The 23,247-nt window shown below is 42.9% G+C and overlaps 2 protein-coding genes across 5 annotated transcripts in view; both read right to left on the bottom strand.

Moving 5' to 3' along the window:
• The window catches only part of hif1a (Hypoxia-inducible factor 1 alpha), a 28,141-nt gene extending 18,499 nt beyond the window's left edge, over positions 1-9,642 (bottom strand). Inside the window, exons 1-4 of one of the 3 annotated variants that reach the window (XM_045702904.1) lie at positions 9,470-9,610; positions 9,173-9,272; positions 722-909; positions 393-547 (exon numbers count right to left, since the gene is read on the bottom strand). In XM_045702904.1, the coding sequence (XP_045558860.1) occupies positions 393-547; positions 722-767 (201 nt within the window). In that variant the 5' untranslated portion in view covers positions 768-909; positions 9,173-9,272; positions 9,470-9,610. 3 annotated transcript variants of the gene reach the window in all.
• A 7,460-nt stretch (positions 9,643-17,102) lies between these two features.
• Positions 17,103-22,917, bottom strand: LOC106580858 (WD repeat-containing protein 20). Of its 2 annotated transcripts, none has more exons than XM_014162351.2 (4): positions 22,376-22,917; positions 21,636-21,818; positions 18,954-20,342; positions 17,103-18,735 (listed from the first exon to the last, which is right to left on the bottom strand). In XM_014162351.2, the coding sequence occupies exons 1-4, from the start codon at positions 22,844-22,846 to the stop codon at positions 18,688-18,690; spliced, it is 2,091 nt and encodes a 696-aa protein (XP_014017826.1). In that variant the 5' UTR covers positions 22,847-22,917; the 3' UTR covers positions 17,103-18,687. The 2 variants fall into 2 exon arrangements, with proteins under 2 accessions (XP_014017826.1, XP_014017827.1); XM_014162352.2 differs by having other exon boundaries at positions 18,966-20,342.
• Between the last annotated feature and the right edge of the window lie 330 nt (positions 22,918-23,247).

Here is a 23,247-nt window from a genome sequence, read left to right as displayed (position 1 = left end):
CGCAACATAGAACTACGCAATTGGACAACCAAACTGTTCATCAAAGGCCATGAATAGAAACTCTGTAAAACATGCAGTAAAAACAGAATAATATTAACATTACTCTTTGCCATTCGTTACGTGGGAGTATCCACTTTTTGTATTGAGTCTTTAACTGATTCATTCTACCTGACTATACTCAACAGAGCTTTGTGGATACAAACTCACACATGGGAACATCGCACAACAGCAGTGGAATTGTATACTACTATAGTACTACTATATGCCATTAGGCAGATGCTTTATATTCAAAGAGACTTACAACAGTGAATGCATTCATTTTCATATGGATCGCCCCAGTGGGAATCGAACCCATGACCCGGACGTTGCCAAGAACATGGGGCTGTATGTACCTGTGGGATGCCTAGGTGTTTGCTGACGCTGTCACCCAGGTAAATCATATCCCCCTCCTCGGTCATCACCATGATGAAGCCTGCCAACGCCCGGGGGTAGAACCCATCCACGGTGTCCTCGTCTCCATCGGTGACGTGCTCCTCGCTTGTATCCCCTGCAATGACATAAAACACACACCCAATGTCATGTCAAATCAGAACCTTTTTGGTCTGGACTACCACCATCTTGGGAGTTGGTTACTACTTGGAAAGTAATAAAGAAAGTAGGCCTGGCTCTCTCAACCAGTCACAGTACAGGACATGGACATAACTGGCCAATGGGAGCCCACCTGAGCGGAGGTGGTGCATGCGAAGGAAGCTGAGCGTCACCCTCATGATGGCGGCCTTGTCCAGGTCGGCGGAGACTCTGCGGGGGAGGGGCAGGGTGTGGGCCAACTTGTAGAACAGCTCCGTCTCCAGACTCCGCCTGCAGCGCGCCGCATCCCGGGAACGCACCTTCCGCTGATCCGTACTCGACCTGGACACAGGGAAGAGGGAGACGAAAATAAATGGTGAGGAAGTGATGAGGTAGGAAGAGAAGTAGAAGAACAGATCAAGGCATACTGAGGTGTTCATTCCGGAAGATAAATCCTTTGAGATTTCTTGACGTCCCTGCGCTCACAAATGTAATTGAATTTTCCGATGTGTGAAAGTCGAACCAATCAAAGGCCTAAAACTAGAGGTCGACCGATTATGATTTTTCAACGCCGATACCGATTACTGGAGGGCCCAAAAGAGCCAGTACCGATTAAATTGGCCGATTTTTAGTTATTTATTTGTAATAATGACAATTACAACAATACTGAATGAACACTTATTTTAACTTAATATAATACATCAATAAAATCAATTTAGCCTCAAATAAATAATGAAACATGTTCAATTTGGTTTAAATAATGCAAAAACAAAGTGTTGGAGAAGAAAGTAAAAGTGCAATATGTGCCATGTAAGAAGCTAACGTTTAAGTTCCTTGCTCAGAACATGAGAACATACGAAAGCTGGTAGTTCCTTTTAACATGAGTCTCCAATATTACCAGGTAAGAAGTTTTAGGTTGTAGTTATTATAGGAATTATAGGACTATTTCTCTCTATACGATTTGTATTTCATATACCTTTGACTATTGGATGTTCTTATAGGCACTTTAGTATTGCCAGTGTAACAGTATAGCTTCCGTCCCTCTCCTCGCTCCTACCTGGGCTCGAACCAGGAACACATCGACAACAGCCACCCTCGAAGCAGCGTTACCCATGCAGAGCAAAGGGAACAACTACTCCAAGTCTCAGAGCGAGTGACGTTTGAAAACGCTATTAGCGCGCACCCGCTAACAAGCTAGCCATTTCACATGGGTTACACCAGCCTAATCTTGGGAGTTGATAGGCTTGAAGTCATAAACAGCGCAATGCTTGAAGCACAGCGAAGAGCTGCTGGCAAAACGCCCAAAAGTGCTGTTTGAATGAATACTTACGAGCCTGCTGCTGCCTACCACCGCTCAGTCAGACTGCTCTATCAAATCTTAGACTTAATTATAATATAATAAACCCACAGAAATATGAGCCTTAGGTCATTAATATAGTCGAATCCGGAAACTATCATCTCGAAAACAAAACGTTTTTCCTTTCAGTGAAATACGGAACCGTTCCGTATTTTATCTAACGGGTGGCATCCCTAAGTCTAAATATTCCTGTTACATTGCACAACCTTCAATGTTATGTCATAATTATGTACAATTTTGGCAAATTAGTTCGCAACGAGCCAGGCGGCCCAAACTGTTGCATATACCCGGAGTCTGCGTGCAATGAACGCAAGAGAAGTGACACAATTTCACCTGGTTAATATTGCCTGCTAACCTGGATTTCTTTTAGCTAAATATGCAGGTTTAAAAACATATACTTCTGTCTATTGATTTTAAGAAAGGCATGATTTATGCTTTTTCGCAAATGCGCTTTTGTTAAATCATCCCCCGTTTGGCGACGTCGGCTGTCTTTGTTAGGAAGAAATAGTCTTCACAGTTCGCAACGAGCCAGGCGGCCCAAACTGCTGCATATACCCTGACTCTGTTGCAAGAGAAGTGACACATTTTCCCTAGTTAAAAGAAATTCATGTTAGCAGGCAATATTAACTAAATATGCAGGTTTAAAAATATATACTTGTGTATTGATTTTAAGAAAGGCATTGATGTTTAAATAAAGGTGTAAAAAAAAATATATATATTTTTCAAAATTATTTAAAAAACGGCCAAATCGGCGTCCAAAAATACTGATTTCCGATTGTTATGAAAACTTGAATCGGCCATTCCGATTAATCGGTCGACCTCTACCTAAAACACTTTCAACACAGATTTCAATATATTGTTTCTGTGAAGTCTGTCATTGGGTCCACAATGCCAAACCACATATTTAACATCCACTTACTATCTACTGTGTAATATCCACTTCCTTCTCAGACACCAAACAAAATTCTAAATTTCAAACATTGTTTAATACGCTTCGTTATCCAACTTCTCTGACCCTCTTTCTACTCTCGCTATCACACCTCCACAACCAAATAAGCAAATATCGAAATATTCAAACTCACACATACAAACAGATGGAACAAAATGTATTTCCTAAATTGTTTCCTCTTTGATTCAGCATGTAGGGGCCACCGTTTGTAGTTTACGTGTTCGCCCTCCCAGTCACACTGTGTCTGGGAAGGAGAAGGGAAACGATCCTACCTAAACCACAGCCCTCAATCGCCTCTTACCTCCCTCTCCTGATCTTCCTCCCTCGCTCCACGGGGACACAGGCAGGCTCTGTTAACCTGTTTATGGCATCTGACCCCAATCAACAGTCGGACCCCCACTTCCGCTTCACCCTCATGTCCATTGTCGCCCCCCACCCCCCACCTCCTCCCGCAAGAACTGGTCCTGAACCCGACCACAGTCCCACAAAGTTATTTTAGGTGTATGTGAGGCAGCTTGATTTGCAGCCCTGGTCTTTAGTTTTGAACAGTTTGGGCTACAGATGAGTGGTTTTCTGCATTGTTAAGGTGCAACCAGGGACACAAAGCCATGCTCTGTTCGTTTCTATGGCAGAGGCTGTGGTATAGCTATGCCCAAAGCCATACATAAATAAATAAATTACTTTGGCTAAGCCTAATCAGACATTCCTGTGCTAATGGTTTTCAAAGACAAAGTAAAATGATACAAATGACTGGTGATGCATGCCCCTCAAATGATACAAATGTAACAGCCTGAGTGCACTGGACCTGAAACAAGGGTACAGATGAAACCATGAGCCATTTCATGTATTATCTGACCGACACTAGTGCTCCCAAGTCAAAATTCCATGTGCATTCCACGTTTATAAATGAGTTAATTTTTTTATAAAAAATAAAATTAAAATAAAGATTAGGAAAAGTTTCATGGCACACTTAAGAGTTATTCAAGGCACACCAGCGGGCAGCGGAAAACCGGTTAGGAACCACCGGCCCATCTTATTTAGGAAGTTAATTTCCATGGAAAAACAACTGCATGTGATTCTCCGCCCATGCATATAGCCTATAGCTACAGGGCTTTCCAACCCTGTACCTGGAGACCTACTGGACGGTAGGTTTTAACTCCAACCCTGTACCTGGAGACCTACTGGACGGTAGGTTTTAACTCCAACCCTGTACCTGGAGACCTACTGGACGGTAGGTTTTAACTCCAACCCTGTACCTGGAGACCTACTGGACGGTAGGTTTTAACTCCTACCCTGTACCTGGAGACCTACTGGACGGTAGGTTTTAACTCCAACCCTGTACCTGGAGACCTACTGGACGGTAGGTTTTAACTCCAACCCTGTACCTGGAGACCTACTGGACGGTAGGTTTTAACTCTAACCCTGTACCTGGAGACCTACTGGACGGTAGGTTTTAACTCTAACCCTGTACCTGGAGACCTACTGGACGGTAGGTTTTAACTCCAACCCTGTACCTGGAGACCTACTGGACGGTAGGTTTTAACTCCAACCCTGTACCTGGAGACCTACTGGACGGTAGGTTTTAACTCCAACCCTGTACCTGGAGACCTACTGGACGGTAGGTTTTAACTCCAACCCTGTACCTGGAGACCTACTGGACGGTAGGTTTTAACTCCAACCCTGTACCTGGAGACCTACTGGACGGTAGGTTTTAACTCCAACCCTGTACCTGGAGACCTACTGGACGGTAGGTTTTAGCTCCAACCCTAATCTAGCGCACCTGATCCTAATCAATAGCTGGTTGATAAACTGAATCAGGTTAGTTCCAACTGGAGTTGGATTTAAATCCTACAGGAGGGTAGCTCTCCAGGAACAGGGTTGGATTTAAATCCTACAGGAGGGTAGCTCTCCAGGAACAGGGTTGGATTTAAATCCTACAGGAGGGTAGCTCTCCAGGAACAGGGTTGGATTTAAATCCTACAGGAGGGTAGCTCTCCAGGAACAGGGTTGGAGTGTCCTGGCCTACAATTATTTAACTGAGACCACGCATTAGGCACATTTGATCTTGCACACCCAACACAAAAGAGATGATGTAAGGAACTTGACTTGAAGAATAATTATCCTATGAGAGTTTGTGAATAGTGCGACAGAGGTGCTTTAATAGAATAGATAACACATAAAAAATAAAACAGAAAGACAACCGTTCAAAATAATCTGCAGGACTAAAACAATATGATCATGCCAAAGTTGTCCGTCTGACCGCCCGCTCCCAGCATGAAAGAAATGCTAACGAATGGCAATGCTCTCTGTAGGGACCCGTAGGACCCGCAGGATTCAATGCTCTCTGTAGGGACCCATAGGTCCCGCAGGATTCAATGCTCTCTGTAGGGACCCGTAGGACCCGCGGGATTCAATGCTCTCTGTAGGGACCCGTAGGTCCCGCGGGATTCAATGCCCTCTGTAGGGACCCGTAGGACCCGCGGGATTCAATGGCCTCTGTAGGGACCCGTAGGACCCGCGGGATTCAATGCTCTCTGTAGGGACCCGTAGGTCCCGCAGGATTCAATGCTCTCTGTAGGGACCCGTAGGACCCGCGGGATTCAATGCTCTCTGTAGGGACCCGTAGGTCCCGCAGGATTCAATGCTCTTTGTAGGGACCCGTAGGTCCCGCGGGATTCAATGCCCTCTGTAGGGACCCGTAGGACCCGCGGGATTCAATGCTCTCTGTAGGGACCCGTAGGTCCCGCAGGATTCAATGCTCTCTGTAGGGACCCGTAGGTCCCGCGGGATTCAATGCCCTCAGTAGGGACCCGTAGGTCCCGCGGGATTCAATGCCCTCTGTAGGGACCCGTAGGTCCCGCAGGATTCAATGCTCTCTGTAGGGACCCGTAGGTCCCGCGGGATTCAATGCCCTCAGTAGGGACCCGTAGGTCCCGCGGGATTCAATGCTCTCTGTAGGGACCCGTAGGACCCGCGGGATTCAATGCTCTCTGTAGGGACCCGTAGGTCCCGCGGGATTCAATGCTCTCTGTAGGGACCCGTAGGACCCGGGGGTTTCAACACTCTACAGTACAGTGGGGAACAGAACAGTAGAGTTCAGTACAGTAAAGTCAAGTAGAGTATAGTTCAGTAAAGTACATTAGTGTACTCAACTCGTGTGCTGTACTGAACTCTACTCCACTATTCTTCCTTACTATACAGTACTCAACTATACTTTTCTTTAATGTACCGCACTGTGCACTACTGTGCTGTAATATACTGTACTGTACTGTCCAAACTTGTGAAACAGACATCTATGATTGGTTCAGATTTGGTCAGGTCCAAATCTTAACCAATCACGGACTTCTAGGTTTGGAGCAAATTAAAACCATTCCAGGGCCTTCATTTATCAACCGTGCGTAAATGTCTTACTAGGATCTGGCGTACGTGAAGATTCTAGGATTTGTGTGTGCCACAAATGATTGGGATTTATCAAACTGTCATATGCAACATATACGCATGTTTTCATTGATAAATCAGAACCATATTATATTTGTGCTCTTGTGAACAAGCATTACAACCCCCCCTGGAAAATGCCCCCCCCCATTCACCTCATTTGCTGTATGATTTGGAAATGTTGGAACTAGACCACGTTAGTTTCTAAAATAAAGCCCAATAGAAATGTGATCAAATTTTCTGTAGAGGTGTGGCCAGAATGTTTTAATATTTTACAGTCACTTTTTCCAAACACACTGGCCACGCATTTTGCATGCTTGATTGTTATTCAATTATTCAAACAATTTAAAAGTAAATGCTACAGCCCACACTATGCAAAATAACATTTTGTTTGTCAAAAGATGATTGTGTTTCTATCTTCTGCCTTGATATAGGCTACGATGTCACACTCCTATCTCACAGCAATACTGCAGCCTACACATACTGTACTTGTTGCTGTTGAAGTTACAGTTGTTGTGTTGAAGGGGTCAGAGTGCATTGCCTGCCAGGCCCCGACTGCTGATTGGTCAGTTCATTGGAGCCAGATCCTTTTAACTCCTGGGATCTTTATAGCTGTGGCTGGTATGCTGGAGTGGGGGAGGGGTATTTGAGTGAGATGGCGCCTCTCAGCCAGCCTGTTCATCAGCTTTTGACATGATTAAAGAGAGTGCAAGATATTTTGTGAATCTGTCTAAAAACATAATTGTATTTGTAGGGGTTGAAAAAACATGAAGGAAAAAAAAGGTCTATATCAAGGAATGCCATTTTGGCCATAAAAATACTGTCTTAAGTTACAGGAATGAATGGAAAGATTTTATACAATTTGATATTTGAGAGATTTTTTTACACCTAAAGAACACTTGGGCCTTGTTACAGTTAAACATTTATACAGACAGATTGTTATGAGATATCTGCTCCATTATTTGTCCACATGTTGACAAGATGTTGGGGAATCACTGAAGTGGAATATTGACCCACTGAGCTTGCCTTATGACTCAAACTGATTTTTTCCACTGCTCTATGTTTGCTACATACTTCAATCTCAGACTACCATCGTTGAAGTCGTTTGTGGTGATGTCAAAAGGAGTGGTATTGTACAAAACAAAGTAATCAGCGATTGGATCATCTCTAACTAGAGTATCAAAGCCAATGACTAATTTTCAAAACGCGCTTTATCCACGTGTTCTCGCTCTGGCCCAACCCATCGGTTTCTGGGACCAACCAGAACGGTTAGAATGTTTTTGTGTTCTAGAAATCGTCGGGGAGGTACTCAGATCGACTCATTGCGGAGAAGAAACTAATGTCCATGGGCGTGGCGTAGCGTTTGGCCGGAGCAAGGAGTTTGGGTAGCCAGGCAAGCACAGAGCATTTCTGAATAGTCTCTTCATGTACCGCTCAATAAAGAAACAAGGCATTTTATTATATTTCAATGTAATATCGGGATGTAAACTCAAACTTAAATACATTTAAATTTGTATTTGACATGGTATATGTGTCTTCAATTGAAGCCCATACTGTGTGAGATGTATACTTTTTAAAAGGTAAAGATTTGTTTAAGACTACCAAACACTGTGAACCTGTCTAAGCCCTCCGCAGAAACACAATAGAGTCCTATAAAAGGTGTTCAGTTCAGGGATAGTTCAGTCAAAATCTATATTTGGGTCTAATTATCCTGACCTTGAGTTGTGTCTGAAGGTCCATGGTGACAGAATCTACAATCATCTATTTATTACTTCTGCCACAGCCAGCACGGCCAAATTTCATGAATGTAAACAGCCAAACCAATGTTAACAATGCTGCACTGCAAGCTGAACCCCCCCCCAAAAAAATTATTATTGTGGATTCTGTCACCATGGGCTTTCAGTTCAGACAACTCAAGGTAAATCAACCCAAATATAGATTTTGACTGAACTAGGCCTCTCTCTTTAACCTTTTGATTTTTGAAAGAGATTTCTCTTCGATATAAAAAAAAGTTAGCTTCCAAAGGGTTCCAAAACCGTAGATCGCAAGCAAGGGGTATCAATATTTAGATAGAGCATTTGGGCAGCGTCAGACCATTTCCCACACCCGGCATATAAGTAGCCTACATGGAATGACCCAATGCAATGCAATTGGAGTCATGATAAGGGCAAGATTGATGATATTGAGATGTGTGAATTGGGTAGGCTAAATCCTATCCTGAATTATAGGTATTCCCTCAACCAAAACTATGTATCCAAATAAATACTTAAACATGCTCAACATGTTCTACAAGAAATAAAATAAGGTTGTCTAATAGTTGTTGGACAATTTACAAAGCCAAGATCTAAATGAAGTGACACATTGGTGTCATGCCCATAAGGGGCACAAGCCCCCTCAGTGTTTTCCTGTGTAAATAAATAAATTAATTATATAAAGGATAATAACATTTGTCTGTAATACTACTAGCCATAGTTTTTAATCAAGTTGGCTTTAGCTAGCCCAGATAGGTTCCCAATCTCATAACTAGCTACCAAGAAGCCATTTCAGGCTATCAATCAAGTTAGAGTAGCAAGCTTGGCTAACTATCTTAGCTGGCAAGTGTAAAGGACATCACGCTGCTTGCTTAGCGAGTACTACTTCCTCCCGATTCGGACCATACCTGGAGCGAGCTCAGATCCTCTGCCTTGCTAGCACAAGTAACCACTCTCCTGAAGTCTTACCAGTCAACACCACATGAAAAGATAGCTGATGAGGAGTAAGTTTCACACATCCCCATCAGCTACACATGCCTGTGCGGCAAGGTTGGTAGACTTCAGAAATGCAAGCAATAACTTAATGGACTGAATAAGACTTACATTCCTTACCCAGATTTTTGGCCCTACATAGCAGGAAAAAGCAGTTCCTCCTCATGGACTTTGTGCCCCCTCAGATTTTTGGGGTACATGACGCCCCTGGGAGACAAGACTTGAAAAATAGAATAAGTGAATTGTACTTAAAAAAAAAAAACTTTGTTAGACATTTTGATATTTCGGATGTGTACAAGGTTGCGCATGTCCAAGTTATTTTGGAGTCAGCAGACAATGGGCTACGAGAACACTTGGAATACGTCGACGATGTCTAACTGAAAACGTACATGTATAACTCATTTATAAATGTCTTACCGTTTTCTAACAGGCTCTTCTTTCGTATCCATATTCAAATCGTTTTATTTTATTCTACACTGACTGTTTTGTTCAACTCGAGAAAGATCTAACCACAACGCCTCGTACTGCCTGCCTTCCGCCTTTGCAGACATTCTAGCCAATGAGAGGGCAGATTCCCATGTGAACAACAGGGCTGCGTTCAGTACGAAAAAAAGTACGGCAACGTTCAATTAAAGGGAAATGGTGTTGTTCTAAACGACAATTTGAAAAACGGAGAGGGTTTAGGGTTGGAGAACGCTCCGCTGTCCTTTCAATACGTAACTCATTGCTTCAAGCAACGGAGCAAACGTACCTAAAAGTCTGTTCAAGAACGTTTTTTCAAGAACGTGCCTGCAACCCCCATATCACACACTCACAAACTGAAATCAAATGTGTGCACATTGTACAATCAATTAGTGACAGTCTCAAATATTACATGAATTTGTATGTATCTACTGTGTACATGAATGGCAGCTAAGTTGGTTCCCGTTTTAGTAACGTCTTTGGTCACGTTCATGTAGGTCAGACAAAAACATCCTAATGATTGGTTGAATTTGGTAAAGAGCAACTGCAGAAACTAACAGTTGACTGTAGTAAAAACGTCATGAAATCGGATCACATGATTTATGTAAAGTGCATGCAGTCGACATGTAGTTGCAAGTCAGGCAATCTGTGTCCCCATAATGCAACACACATTGAAAGCCGGTGACTGACAAAAGTGATCAATTTGAGCACGCCCATTATCCTTCCTATGGATGCCTTTCGCTAAATCGGTGGTCACGCCTTTCAAAGTGTGTTGCGTTATAGGAAGAAAACAAATCTGACTTGCATTTACATGTACACTACGTGAACTTTGCAAAAACATGTGATCAAAGGTCATGCATTTTTTTATGCAGTCACCTTCAAGTCACTGTAGTTGCTTGTCACTGACTGCACCATGCAGTTAGGCTACCAAGTGGGAGGCACTATTCATTATGGTGTTTTTGTTTGACCCACGCAAACGGCGCTAAAGACCTGACTGGAACCACCTTTTCCACGACTCATATGTAGGCTATACAGTGGATATGTACAATTTTATGTGATATTATTTCGAGGCTCTCAGTCTCACTAATTGATAGTACAATGTACACATATATATGTACAGTTTGTGAGTGTGTGATATGGGCGTTGGATATGTATATTTCGACATTACAAATAACTTTTATAGACAATGGCAACACTGCCACGTTGCTAGGAGCATGCTGCAGGGAAAAGGCTGTAGGACACTCCTGACCTGCAAACCGATATTTAATTTCGTAATTTGTAAACATTTGGTTAGGGTCTAAGTCCCAACCTGACCCTAATTTGAAAGCTTTTGTAAGCGCGATCCAAGTGGGAAGATAAACACACACGTACAGCCTTTCTTAAAGTATGGGTCGCGACGTGTCTGAGTGTAATTATTTCATTCATTACTGGAACTAATTTGGCCAAGTGCAACTGCGTTCTCTTTCCAATGCACCCTCTGCGTAGCAGCCGTGTCTCTAATCAGTTTGGCAATATATCAATATAGATGAGGACATTAACTTGTGTGAGCTTTTAAACCAGATAAAGGTTTTTGAAGAGTGCATGAGAAGCATCAACACAGAGTGGATACTGGAGCAATACTGCTGTAAAGAAATGAGAATGGTTAGATTGAGTGAGATACATCTGAGGGGTGAAGAACAGGACAGAGGCAGTTTTCAATACATCCCACTACCTGACCTTTTGAAGAAGGTGGCACAAAATGAAGATGTTTGGGCGAGCTTAAATAGAGAAGAAGAAGAACATGCCAATGATAAAATCTTGAGTGATTCACAGATGAGGGATTTTTCAAGAGCAATCCCTTGCTCACGCAAAAACAAACGATGTGGGCTCATTTTTATATAGATTAATTTGAGGTTGTCAATCCACTTGGATCAATAAAAGGAAAACAATATTTCAGCTGTGTACAGTTGAAGTCGGAGGTTTACATACACCTTAGCCATTTAAACTCAGTTTTTCACAATTCCTGACATTTAATCCTAGTAAAAATTCCCTGTCTTAGGTCAGTTAGGATCACCACTTTATTTTAAGAATGTGAAATGTCAGAATAATAGTAGAGAGAATGATTTATTTCAGCTTTTATTTCTTTCATCACATTCCCAGTGGGTCAGAAGTCTACATACACTCTATTAGTATTTGGTAGCATTGCCTTTAAACTGTTTAACTTGGGTCAAACGTTTCGGGTAGCCTTCCACAAGCTTCCCATAATAAATTGGGTGAATGTTGGCCCATTCCTCCGGACAGAGCTGGTGTAACTGAGTCAGGTTTGTAGGCCTCCTTGCTCGCACACACTTTTTCAGTTCTGCCCCCAAATTTTCTATGGGATTGAGGTCAGGGCTTTGTGATGGCCACTCCAATACCTTGACTTTGTTGTCGTTAAGCCATTTTGTCACAACTTTGGAAGTATGCTTGGGGTCATTGTCCATTTGGAAGACCCATTTGCGACCAAGCTTTAACTTCCTGACTGATGTCTTGAGATCTTGCTTCAATATATCTACATAATTTTCCTTCCTCATGATGCCATCTATTTTGTGAAGTGTACCAGTCCCTCCTGCAGCAAAGCACCCCCACAACATGATGCTGCCACCTCTGTGCTTCACGGTTGGGATGGTGTTCTTCGGCTTGCAAGTGCCCCCCTTTTTCCTCCAAACATAACGATGGTCATTATGGCCAAACAGTTCTATTTTTGTTTCATCAGACCAGAGGACATTTCTCAAAAAAGTATGATCTTTGTCACCATGTGCAGTTGCAAACCGTAGTCTGGCTTTTTTATGGCGGTTTTGGAGCAGTGGCTTCTTTCTTGCTGAGCGGCCTTTCAGGTTATGTTGATATAGGACTTTTTATAGATACTTTTGTACCTGTTTCCTCCAGCATCTTCACAAGGTCCTTTGCAGTTGTTCTGGGATTGATTTGCACTTTCTGTACCAAAGTACGTTCATTTCTAGGAGACAGAACTTGTCTCCTTCCTGAGCGGTATGACGGCTGCATGGTCCCATGGTCTTAATACTTGCGTACTATTGTTTGTACAGATGAATGTGGTACCTTCAGGCGTGGTACCTTCAGGCTGATTTCTTTTTTTCCCCCCATGATGTCAAGCAAAGAGGCACTGAGTTTGACGGTAGGCCTTGAAATACATCCACAGGTACACCTCCAATTGACTCAAATGATGTCAATTAGCCTATCAGAAGTTTCTAAAGCCATGACATCATTTTCTGGAATTGTCCAAGCTGTTTAAAGGCACAGTCAACGTAGTGTATGTAAACTTCTGACCCACTGGAATTGTGATACAGTGAATTATAAGTGAAATAATCTGTCTGTAAACAATTGTTGGAAAAATTACTTGTGTCATGCACAAAGTAGATGTCCTAACCGACTTGCCAAAACTCTAGTTTGTTAACAAGAAATTTGTGGAGTGGTTTAAAAACGAGTTTTAATGACTCCAACCTAAGTGTTTCAAAGAGAGCCTTAATGAGTTTCCTGCACTGCTTCACTGCAGCATTGTGAGTTAGCTCACACATTTGCTATTTTTTAAGTCTATGTGAATTAAGTTAAACCTCCAGAAATACAATGTGTAAAAATTATGTTTTCAGATCTTCTCAGAAATTAAGCAAGAACATGGAATGGATATAGGCAAAAAGATAATTCAAGGACTCCACAAGGCTAGTGGCAAAATGATAGCAGAGGTAGAGAGGCGAGGCAGGGGTGAGGACATCATCCTGCTATTTCGACAGTCGCTGAAGGACAATACAGAAGAGGCACACAGGTATTTGCTCTTATTCCTTCCCTTTCTGTAATGTAGCCTATACATAGTACATTAAAAATGTGTATTTTGTTATAAAATTAGCAAGATCATTGCTTTACTTTACTAGGACTCGACACCACAGCAGCGATCCTGCTCTTGCCCTACCTTTACAATGAGGACCCGAGTGGCCTTTGCAGTATATCCGTGACAAGGTATGCCTATAAACAAACAATCTTTCTTCATAAAAATAAGTGTGTATGCTTATATAAAAGTACAGCTGAACATTTGTTATGTTCTTTGTATGTGTATTTATCTTTTATTACTTTGTTGACACCGCTTCCCAGTCCTTTACTGCACATTGGCAGAAATCCATTTCACCATGAGAGTGAAATCACGCTGGCCTTTGATGGGGAGAACATCCGGGCCCTAGAGGATGTCCCCATGGGACTTGGGGCTCTGCTATGGCTGTATTTTTTTTCTTCAGTTAAATTTCCCTAAAATGTCAGAAAAACACTTATGTTTTAAGTTACTGTGTTCTGGGGATAAGAGAAGTTGGGGTGAAGTTACCAGGGCGGTCATGAAGATGGCAAACTTCCTAACATAACTAAGAAGATGTTGGGCAAGTGGTTTTTGGACACACACACTAAAGCAAAAAATGTCCAATCTGTACTTAGCATCAAGTCTACAAAAAGTTTAAGAAACCCTGCACTAGTACACTACAGAGTACATGTAATATCTGCAGAAGTACAATGTAATTACTAGGTGTTACACTTCATTTTAACTAGCTAAATCATGTGTATCTTGAGGGGTACTTCATTGTTATTCAATACTCCTGAAAATATGAGGGCAGATCAAGCAGATGAATGAAAGTATGAATTTCAGCTTTTTCACTGTGAGAATCTCTGGGACCAATGTCGTTAAGGATTTAGTTCTGGGACCAAAGTAGTTAAGGATTTAGTTAAGGGTCAGTTTTAGATTGTGGTTAGTCGTGTTGCAGGTCAGCAGTGTCCTTATAGTCTCTCTCTTGCTCTTTGTAAACCATGCCCCTCCCCGACTTCACTCGTTGACTTTCGTCTAGTCGGCAGCGTTAAAGCCTTACTGCTCGAACACACTCGATGTGCTTATTGATCACTTCGCCACTCTCTGGAAGTCATCCTCAAGAGTTTTGTCAGCAACACGTGACCACGTAGGGCCCTGCGAGTTGGCAGGGGTGAGGGGCTGGTTCGGGATTCACAATACAAAAACACCCTAATGATCGGTTGACAAATAGTGCCTCCCACTTGCCAGGCGATAGCTGCATGATCATTTGTCAGCTTATTGTGCCGTGGAATCTACGTGAAAAATACATTGGATTTGAAAACAGTAATCACCTGTTGTTTTGGGGGTTACATTTCAATCACATGATGATGTCATCATGGTAACCAATTTTCAATATAGACACATTTTCTATAACACATGTTGAATTTGTATCTTTCAAACAATGTCAGATCTTCAATGTAATATCCACAATAAGAAAAAAAACCTATAGGCTGGGCAGCACCTACTATAGTTATTTCTTCAGTCGCCCATGCAGGGTTTTAACCAAGCTTTGGTATTTGTCATTGACTATTACCAATGTGCTATCGTGAGAATGATTGTTGAGAAATCTCCACTTAATAGATTCACCTTTGCTATTGAAATCATTGCAAAGGGTAGGTTCAACAGAGCAATGTAACATGTAACCATCCTTTATCAGTCATGTATCATCAATGATGCTATTAAGGCCTATATAGCATTCAGGAAGTCATCAAAAGCTTTTGTTTAAATTCAGCCCAGGATTCAAGTAAAAATAGACAATACATATAAGCCTAGGGCTTCAAGCTTTGGTTGATTGCAAATGGAATCTACAAGTTATGTTGGATTCACATCTCCATCTCAACCAAAAATAAAAGTTAAAGAATAGGATTAAATCAAATCAAACTGTGTTTAAATGCATTTTAAGTTTGAATTGATTTAGTCCTGTGCCTCAACTTGGATTTTTGGTTGAAATGGAGACGTGAATCCAACATATAATTAAAGCCAGACTCAGTGGCACAGATGGAGCTATCCAAGCAGAAGATTCATCTTCTTCAAATGTTTATATTTGGTTGCGTTGACAACCAAACACAAGTTAATAACTTTTGAGATAAGGTAAATAGCCTATTAACTTGTCGACAAGTTAAAAAAGGATATGTTGGATTCAAGTCTCCATCTCAACCAAAAATAAAAGTTAAAGAATAGGATTAAGCCAGTGCCTCACATGGAACTCTCCTTTAAATGTTTATTTGTTTTGTGTTGTCAACCAAACACAATTCAATATTACTTTTGTAAGACAGTAAATAGCCTAATGTTAAAGCTTGCTTACAAACGAATGAAACAGTATATATTCAAACTTAAAATGAGGAACCCATCCATGGACACATTGCGGTTACTGTAACAATAAATGTATTTTATGTAATCATAGAAAGCGTGCATGTTCAGGGTCGCAGGTCTGTGGAAGTCTTCACAATTGCTATAATAATCTGCACAGAATCTCAAACGGCATTGATCACTAGCACCATGTACTTTAATGTCATCGCAACTAACTGCAATCCAGGTCATTTGGTTGTGCTATTAGATCAAGCACAGAGATAACACATTCAGTTGTACTTAAATAAACATTTTAGACATTGACTTTCCATTAGAATTTGGTTGTGCTTTTAGATGGTTGAAAGCAGAGTGATAACACATTGGGAATTCAACAAACTTTTGGCTGTCTTTTTGAGTGGGTGAAAATAGGTTGGAATATGATCGATCAACGTTTCTACCAAATATTACCCAATTCTCCACATTGAAATGTGTGCCCAGTGCGAATGTTTATCTGATTAGGCTACTTCAGAAGTCTCCTGTAGGCTACAGCGCACGTTCGTCCACTCCAATAGAATTCCAGCTTTCAAACTGATGAATGGAAAGAGATATCGGCTACAAAACACCTACAAGTTTAATAACATTCGGATATTGTCAAGCCAAGCCTTCGATACTTGGTACAAGGTAGGGAGGGATGTATTTTGTCTTTGTCGAGATTGACATCCAGTAGTCTATTTGATTGTGGTGTTGTAAACGCAAACCATGATTTTGAAGCGCCCAATGTCGGTAATCGGTATGCAGGACTATACTTTGCATATTCATTGTTTGGTGCATTGGCACAGAAACGTGTTGGTGAAAAATGCCATGCATATATTTATCATCAACATTTTGAAAATCAGATTTCCCCCTAGCTGATCATTTATCTGCAACCGGCTCTGATCGTAGTGTAATGAGCAAGAGACGGTTTCATGTCATTTCTCTGGACTCAATCGTTATAGCCCAGTGTAATACAACTCTCAGTGCCTTCTACACTTACAAGCAAACTCAAACATATGTGTTACCATATTGCTCTTTCTTTAAATGTAATATTTTCCTACCAGATACCATTCTCTGGCATGTTTTTAACTCAACATTTGTTATGAAAACCAGTCTCTCATGCAAGATTTAACAAATACATTGAGTAGCCAGCTGGCCAGCACAAGTGAAATGTTCTGCCCAAGATGATGAAAATCTCAACAGGGTTTCAATGTTCAAGAAACATAAAATCTTCACATTTTTCAAAGTCATGCAAAATAAAACTTTAAAAACAAGAGAATAGATCTTGGATGACAAGATAAACCTCTATTTTGTGATAATTAAAGCGCAAGAGCCTGGAGTATTTATCACAAAAAAATATAAAATATAAAAATGAATAAAATGGATATAGCCTGAGAATAACAGGTAGCATTTGGGTTTAGAATTTTATTAACAGATCTCCATATACAAACTTGATACTGTGATGTCATTTGCCACTAACTTCATCACCTCAGGCATATGTATAATGCACACTGAATTAAACATTACATGCTATGGTTTGCTGTAAAACGGTCAAAAAGAAAAACAAATGGAAATGATTTTCTTCCCTTGGCATAAAATGGTTAGTTCCCATCGTCTTGCAGTATTGAACAAGGCATCCAATCAGATGGTAGTCTTCAGTGTACATTCAATTATTTGAGTCTTGGGTTTAGTGTCACCTTTTGCTATTTCACAACTGTTATTAGGACATACACTAATAAGAGGGTAGCTCCTTGAACTTGCCAGAGCAAACAGTTCTGTTACCAACAGTGTTCTTATCTTAACTGGCCAGATCTTAAAAACACACAAAGTCACTTCTTCTCCACATGTTTGTTGTTGGTCCACCACCATTTCTAGTCTGGTGTTATTACACTAGTAGCTTTGACTCATTTGTTGTCGCATGCCTTTCAGCATACCGAACCTCAAAACCCACACAAAATCATTTCTAGGTAAAACAATGGTTTGATGCAAGGCCCACAGGTTGGTAGAATATCATGGATATCACGTGCAGAGAATCCACAAATAATACAGTCCCGTTAGAATCAGTAGCTTGAAATGACTTGAAATAAATTAACATAACACAAAAGAAAAAATCACAACAAGACAAACTGCATCTAGTTTCCTTCTGTGGGCTAAAATTATGACTGTCGAATGTGCAAAATCTTGCAAGAGGCATTGCAGGTGTGAGTGGAATGGAGCCTATTGGAAGCTACACTGATCGAAAGCGTACTTGTGTACAGTGTGTACTTGTGTACAGTGTGTACTTGTGTACAGTGTGTACTTGTGTACAGTGTGTACTTGTGTACAGTGTGTCACTCTGTGCAGTCGTGTTAGGTACAAGTATACCTGGCAGCGGACAGTCTCAGCTGAAGAGTGTAGTAACAGCCATAGGAAGATTGCTCTCCGTACTGCACCAGGGTCAAAGTCTTTGATGCCGAAGACCCTAAATGCGTCCATCTTTATCGACAAACCAAACCAGTTTGCTTCAAGGGACATGACAAATCAAGGACCTCTATCACACAGAAACACTACATCTTCAGGTCCCTAACTGCAGACATTCAATGTTAACTGTGTCGCTATGTACAATATAGGATCTACATATAGTAATATTATTCTATTTTTTTTTCACTCGCTTGAGTCATTATTTCGATACTCTTTATCCTCTGAATTTATAGAGTATTCGTATAATTATTTACAATATAAATTACTTCAGTCTTGTGATAAGGTAAATAAATAAAAAAAAATGACTGACTTTCGTAGTGTTAGCAGGGTGGAGAGGAGTCTGCCTTCTCTATGCTTCTGGGAAAAGAGGGACGGTCCCCATTTTGCTTTGTAGTCTTTCTAAAGAGAAGCGGTGAGAGGCAAGGGAATACATCAGGGGTGCAATACTGTGATGATCGAGTGCAGATGCTGGCCCCTCTTCAGCCAAGATGGGGGTTTGGTGGGGGGAGGAGGGAGTGTAAAGTTCCACTTCCAGCTATACTACCGTGCCACTGGGAGAGTTCCCGTTCTGTGCTGTCAAGTTCTGGAGGAGGGGGCAGGCAGCGGAAAGAGAGAGAGAGAGAAAGGAAGAAAGTTTAGACTCATGGCAAGTAATCCATAAATACTCAAGAGCAGAAGTCCTTTCAAATAACTTGGAGTATAAACTACTACACTAAAAGCTGATAGGACAGCCTACAGAGCATTATTCATTGATAGATGTTTCGCGCCATAACGTTACTGAAGGCGGGGCGCAGGACTCACCGCAGGACTCACCGCTTTACCCGGCCGTGCCCAGGTGCAGATGAGGCCCTCCTGGCACGCGGTGATGATGCAGTCGTCCATGAACACCAGTACGGTCAGCCTCTCATGGGCGATCTTCTTACACACCAGGGGCTCCAGCAGGGGCACCTCGTGCATCCGCGGACACAGGGTGGTGCCCAGGACCTTGGCGGCGTCCAGGCGACTGCTGCGTGGCGCTACGTTGATCTTGTCATTGCTCTTGCTGATGTTTCCCAGGCTATGGTAGCGCTTGTGCTCCTTCTCCCCGCCCACCCCACTCCCTCCAGACTTGTCCGACTTCCGCTCCTGCAGGGAGAGTGTGGCGAAGCGGCCGATACTGAAAGGGGTGGCGTTGCCCCCTCCGCTCCCTCCCCCGCCCTCTGTCGTGCTCTGGCCCTTAGAGACGTTGGCCACGGCGGGGTGCGGGAGGGAGTTGGAGCGCGACAGCGAGCGGGGGAGTGGCAGGGGCATGGTGGGGGGCTGGTGGGGGTTAGTGGTGGGGTGGTGGTGGCCCTCTACCCCGCCTACGACCCCCCCACTCCCTCCGCCTGTAGTGTTGTTGATGGTGCCGCTGACAGAGGAGGGGATGGCGGGACCGAAGGTGTTGGTGAGGGCACGGGACAGGGGCAGCCGCGGGTACAGCACGTCATCCGTCAGGTCCCACAGGCAGAACTGTGTGTCCTGGCCCACCGAGCCGAAGCGGTAGGTGACAGAGGGCGAGCCGCCCTTGGAGCTGTGGCGGGAGAGGCGTGACAGCGTGCTGCTGGTGCGCACGCGGCCAAAGTGCAGCGGCCCCTGCTGTAGGTCCTCCTCGCTGCCACTCAGCTCCATGGGCTCCTCGTCCTCCAGGCTGGTGGTGAAGGGGTCAAAGGCCACCACGTTCACCCAGGACTTGTGGCCGTGTCCCCGGGCCACCACGCGGCTCTCCGCAAACGACCACACCGTCACCAGGTCGTCCTCGCCGCCCGTGGCCAGGTATTTGCCATCGGGGCTCCAGGAGACGCACAGCAGGCCGCCGAAGTAGCTCTTCATCACGCCCTGCAGCTCCATGGAGTCAAAGTGAAAGACGCGCAGGCAGCCGTCCTGGCCCACGCACGCCACATGCACGCCGTCCGGCGAGAAGGCAAACTCATTAAGGCCTCCGTTTCCTACGGCCCAGCGCAGCAGCGGGTTTCGGGGTGTCTTCGTCTTGCAGGCGTAGACGGCAAAGCCCTCGCCCTGGCGGAGCAGGGAGTACTGCGGGGCGGCGGTGCCACACGGGTGCTCCACGTTGTAGAGGTAGAGGTGACCACTGGCGTATGAGGCCAGGAACAGGTTCTCTGACTTGGGCAGCCATTTCAGACAGGTTACCTTGGACTTGTCTATCATCCTCTGAAAGGTGACATGGGGTGCGTGGAGAATAAGAATTTTATATTAGCAACACTGGAACATTTGACACGCTTATATGCTATTTTCAGCAACAATGGTAAGAGATGTATCTGAAAGAGGATGCCAACTGTCACGACAACTAACTAATATCTGAACTGGCAGTGGTTATGTCCTCCTAAAGTGCTTTTAGTCCAGGACTAGGTTTAATATGTCTGGAAAACCAGACCTACAGTACACTCAGTATTGAGACAGTGAGGCTTTAAGCTCTACACTCAAAAGGTTTGGATTTGAAATCAAAATAATTAAAGTGCTGTAATTTCTAAAGGATATGGATGAAAATATCCTCAAATGAAAGCTGACAGTCTACACTATAACCCCATAGTCAAACTTTTAAGTCTAGAGCCAAAACCCCAAAAATGCACTGTCCCAATAATTACAGAGGGCCCTGTATATCATCAACTTGTTTCTATGTTATCCTATGATAGAAGTGAGGCATGTTGGTATATCTGAGCTATGTGACAGAGATAGAACAGCAGAGAGAGTGGATTTAAATCCAGTGCTCCGGAGGAGGTTCATTGACTTAGAGGAGAAACCAAGCAAAGGCAAAGAAAAGTACACCATCATCATCACACTCCATCTTCTGAATTTAATTAAAGGCCCAGTGCAGCCAAAATTCTGTTTTTCCTGTGTTTAATATCATATTGTACAACAGCTGATGAAACATTTTATCAATGTAAAATCCTGATAGGTGCTGGTTGAAAATACAATCTACACAAGACCTTCTAATCAGCAGGTTTGCATGTGCGGTAGTTTCAGTTTTCCATGGTGACATCAGCATTCACTAAATTGGTTAGTAGGCCAATAACAAAGAGAGTTCCAAACCTCTCTGGCAATAACTGCTAGTTTTCCATTTGACCCTCTCATCTCAGTCCCCCGCAGACAGTCCTGGCAACATTCTTGCTTGAGAATTTTTTGTTGTTACTAAAAAAATATATATTTTTTCCCATTTTAATGGAAATCTATTACAGTAAGGTACTTAATTGTTACCCAGAAATTATTTGATATTTATATAAAAATGGCTACATTGGGCCTAAGAACATTATTCTCCTAAAAAGGCAGGCAGTACTTAAAAAGAGCTCTTAAAAAAGTATTTGCAGTGTTCCAAATATTCTTATGAAATAAAGCAAATGGCAACAGAGACATAGGCTATAGCTCACCCCCCACCCCAACACAGACAAGAAGACACACACACACACACACACACACACACACACACACACACACACACACACACACCTCCTCATTGAAGAGCTTGCTTGTCTCCTTCTTAATGGGGTCCAGGTATTGAACCTGGCCTGCTGAAAAGCCCACAATGAGGGCCACACTGTCTGCTGTGGCAGAGTACTGGTTGAAGTCATGGCAGGTGGGCTGGGTGCCCTTGTAGATACGCTTGTCTATAGGTTTACTGAGGTCCACAGCCTACATAGACAACACACAGAGGGGGAGAGAGTTAGGAGCAAGCAGCTTTTATAAAGAACAAGTGACAGTATAAGGTAATTCAAAAGAGCCTTTTCAAAAATGTTTCCCTGTTTATGTTCTATTTCAGTGATTGTCCCCTTTGTGGAAGTTCAATTTGGTGCATGTTAAAAATACATTTGAATATGGCAGAATAGAGGAAATAAGTGTTTCAAATTGAGATTCTTCCCCATTGAGGCATTTTTGGAATTCAAAACCGCGATTGAGTGGTAAAACCGGATGCAAACATTTGCTGTCACAAAAATGACGCGCTACTTGTAACATCAATGCAGCTACATTCTTGAAACTGTATTTCTGATATGTTGCAACATTGTTGCATTCCAGCCACATCGTCAACACGCCTTTACTTGCATGCAACATTTTCTGTGGTCTACTGATGCTTAGCAAAACAATAATGAATGCACGATGATTCGATTGCCTCAAACGAACGTGGCTAATGTTAGCTAATAATCAATCTCAGTCGTCTATTAATTAACTGCAAGCTCCGTTATTCAACTTACTTTCTTTATATTTGTGTAGGTGTAGAAATAAAGCTCTCTTCCGATGTTAAAACACACTCTCTCGGATTCTTCGCTCGGGTCCTCCGGCTGAAGCTTCACCATGGAGACCCGGACAGGAGGGAGGAATCCCGCCGGAGAGGAGTTGGCTGCGGCATTGCTGGAGGCAGCTCCGGGCCCCTGCACCACACCTACACCACCACCGGGTATCGAACCCGGTCCACCCCCGGGGCCCACCGTGGTACCTGCGGACAGACCCCGAGGTAGTCCGCCTCGTTGTTGTGAATCCGAGAGGGTCAGTAGTTTGTAAAAACCCTCTCTAGTCCTGAACTGGGATTTAATCTCATTGATATCCTTCAGAGCGCCTCCATCACCGGCCATTTTTAGAAGCCTACAAACAAGCCACACAGGAAACTGAAATTTTGACCTGGAAATAATACTCGAAACTACAATGAAAATGGGAGCGACTGGCATAGTTAGTGAGTCTCTAGATCCAAGAAATTAATGGGTCATCAAGCGCATTTTTTTTTTTTAATTTTTTTTTTAAAGACTACTATTCAGTGAGCAAGCTGAGAGACCCTCCTCAAGTGTCAGAAATCATTGGTCATGGTAGCCTAGTTATTACAGCCAAAGAAGCATGGGTAGCGCGCACCCCCTCGAATAGTGCGAGAGGTGCTGCAAATTCAAGAGTGTCGGCAAGCTGCGCTGCGCAGTCGTCATACATCTGTAATGAGGAGCTGCAGCTAGGCTACTGATGTTTAGAATGAGGTGATTTAAAGTAATGGTATTCATCCCTCTGGCTGACCATCATGAACTAGCAAATAATATTCGACTTGTGTTAAAACCACACCAGTTTGCAGAAACCTCCTGATATG

This window comes from Salmo salar, chromosome ssa20 (assembly GCF_905237065.1).
Source record: "Salmo salar chromosome ssa20, Ssal_v3.1, whole genome shotgun sequence".
NCBI lineage: Eukaryota > Metazoa > Chordata > Actinopteri > Salmoniformes > Salmonidae > Salmo > Salmo salar.
This window is presented reverse-complemented; position numbering and strand designations above follow the sequence as displayed.

Coding starts and splice junctions, on each gene's coding strand:
- LOC106580858 (XM_014162351.2), bottom strand. CDS start 22,846: ATGCCAGTCGCTCCCATTTTCATTGTAGTTTCGAGTATTATTTCCAGG. Junction 20,343..21,635: donor GCAAGCTCTTCAATGAGGAG/GTGTGTGTGTGT, acceptor GTCACCTTTCAG/AGGATGATAGACAAGTCCAA. Junction 18,736..18,953: donor GTAAAGCGGTGAGTCCTGCG/GTGAGTCCTGCG, acceptor CCCCTCCTCCAG/AACTTGACAGCACAGAACGG.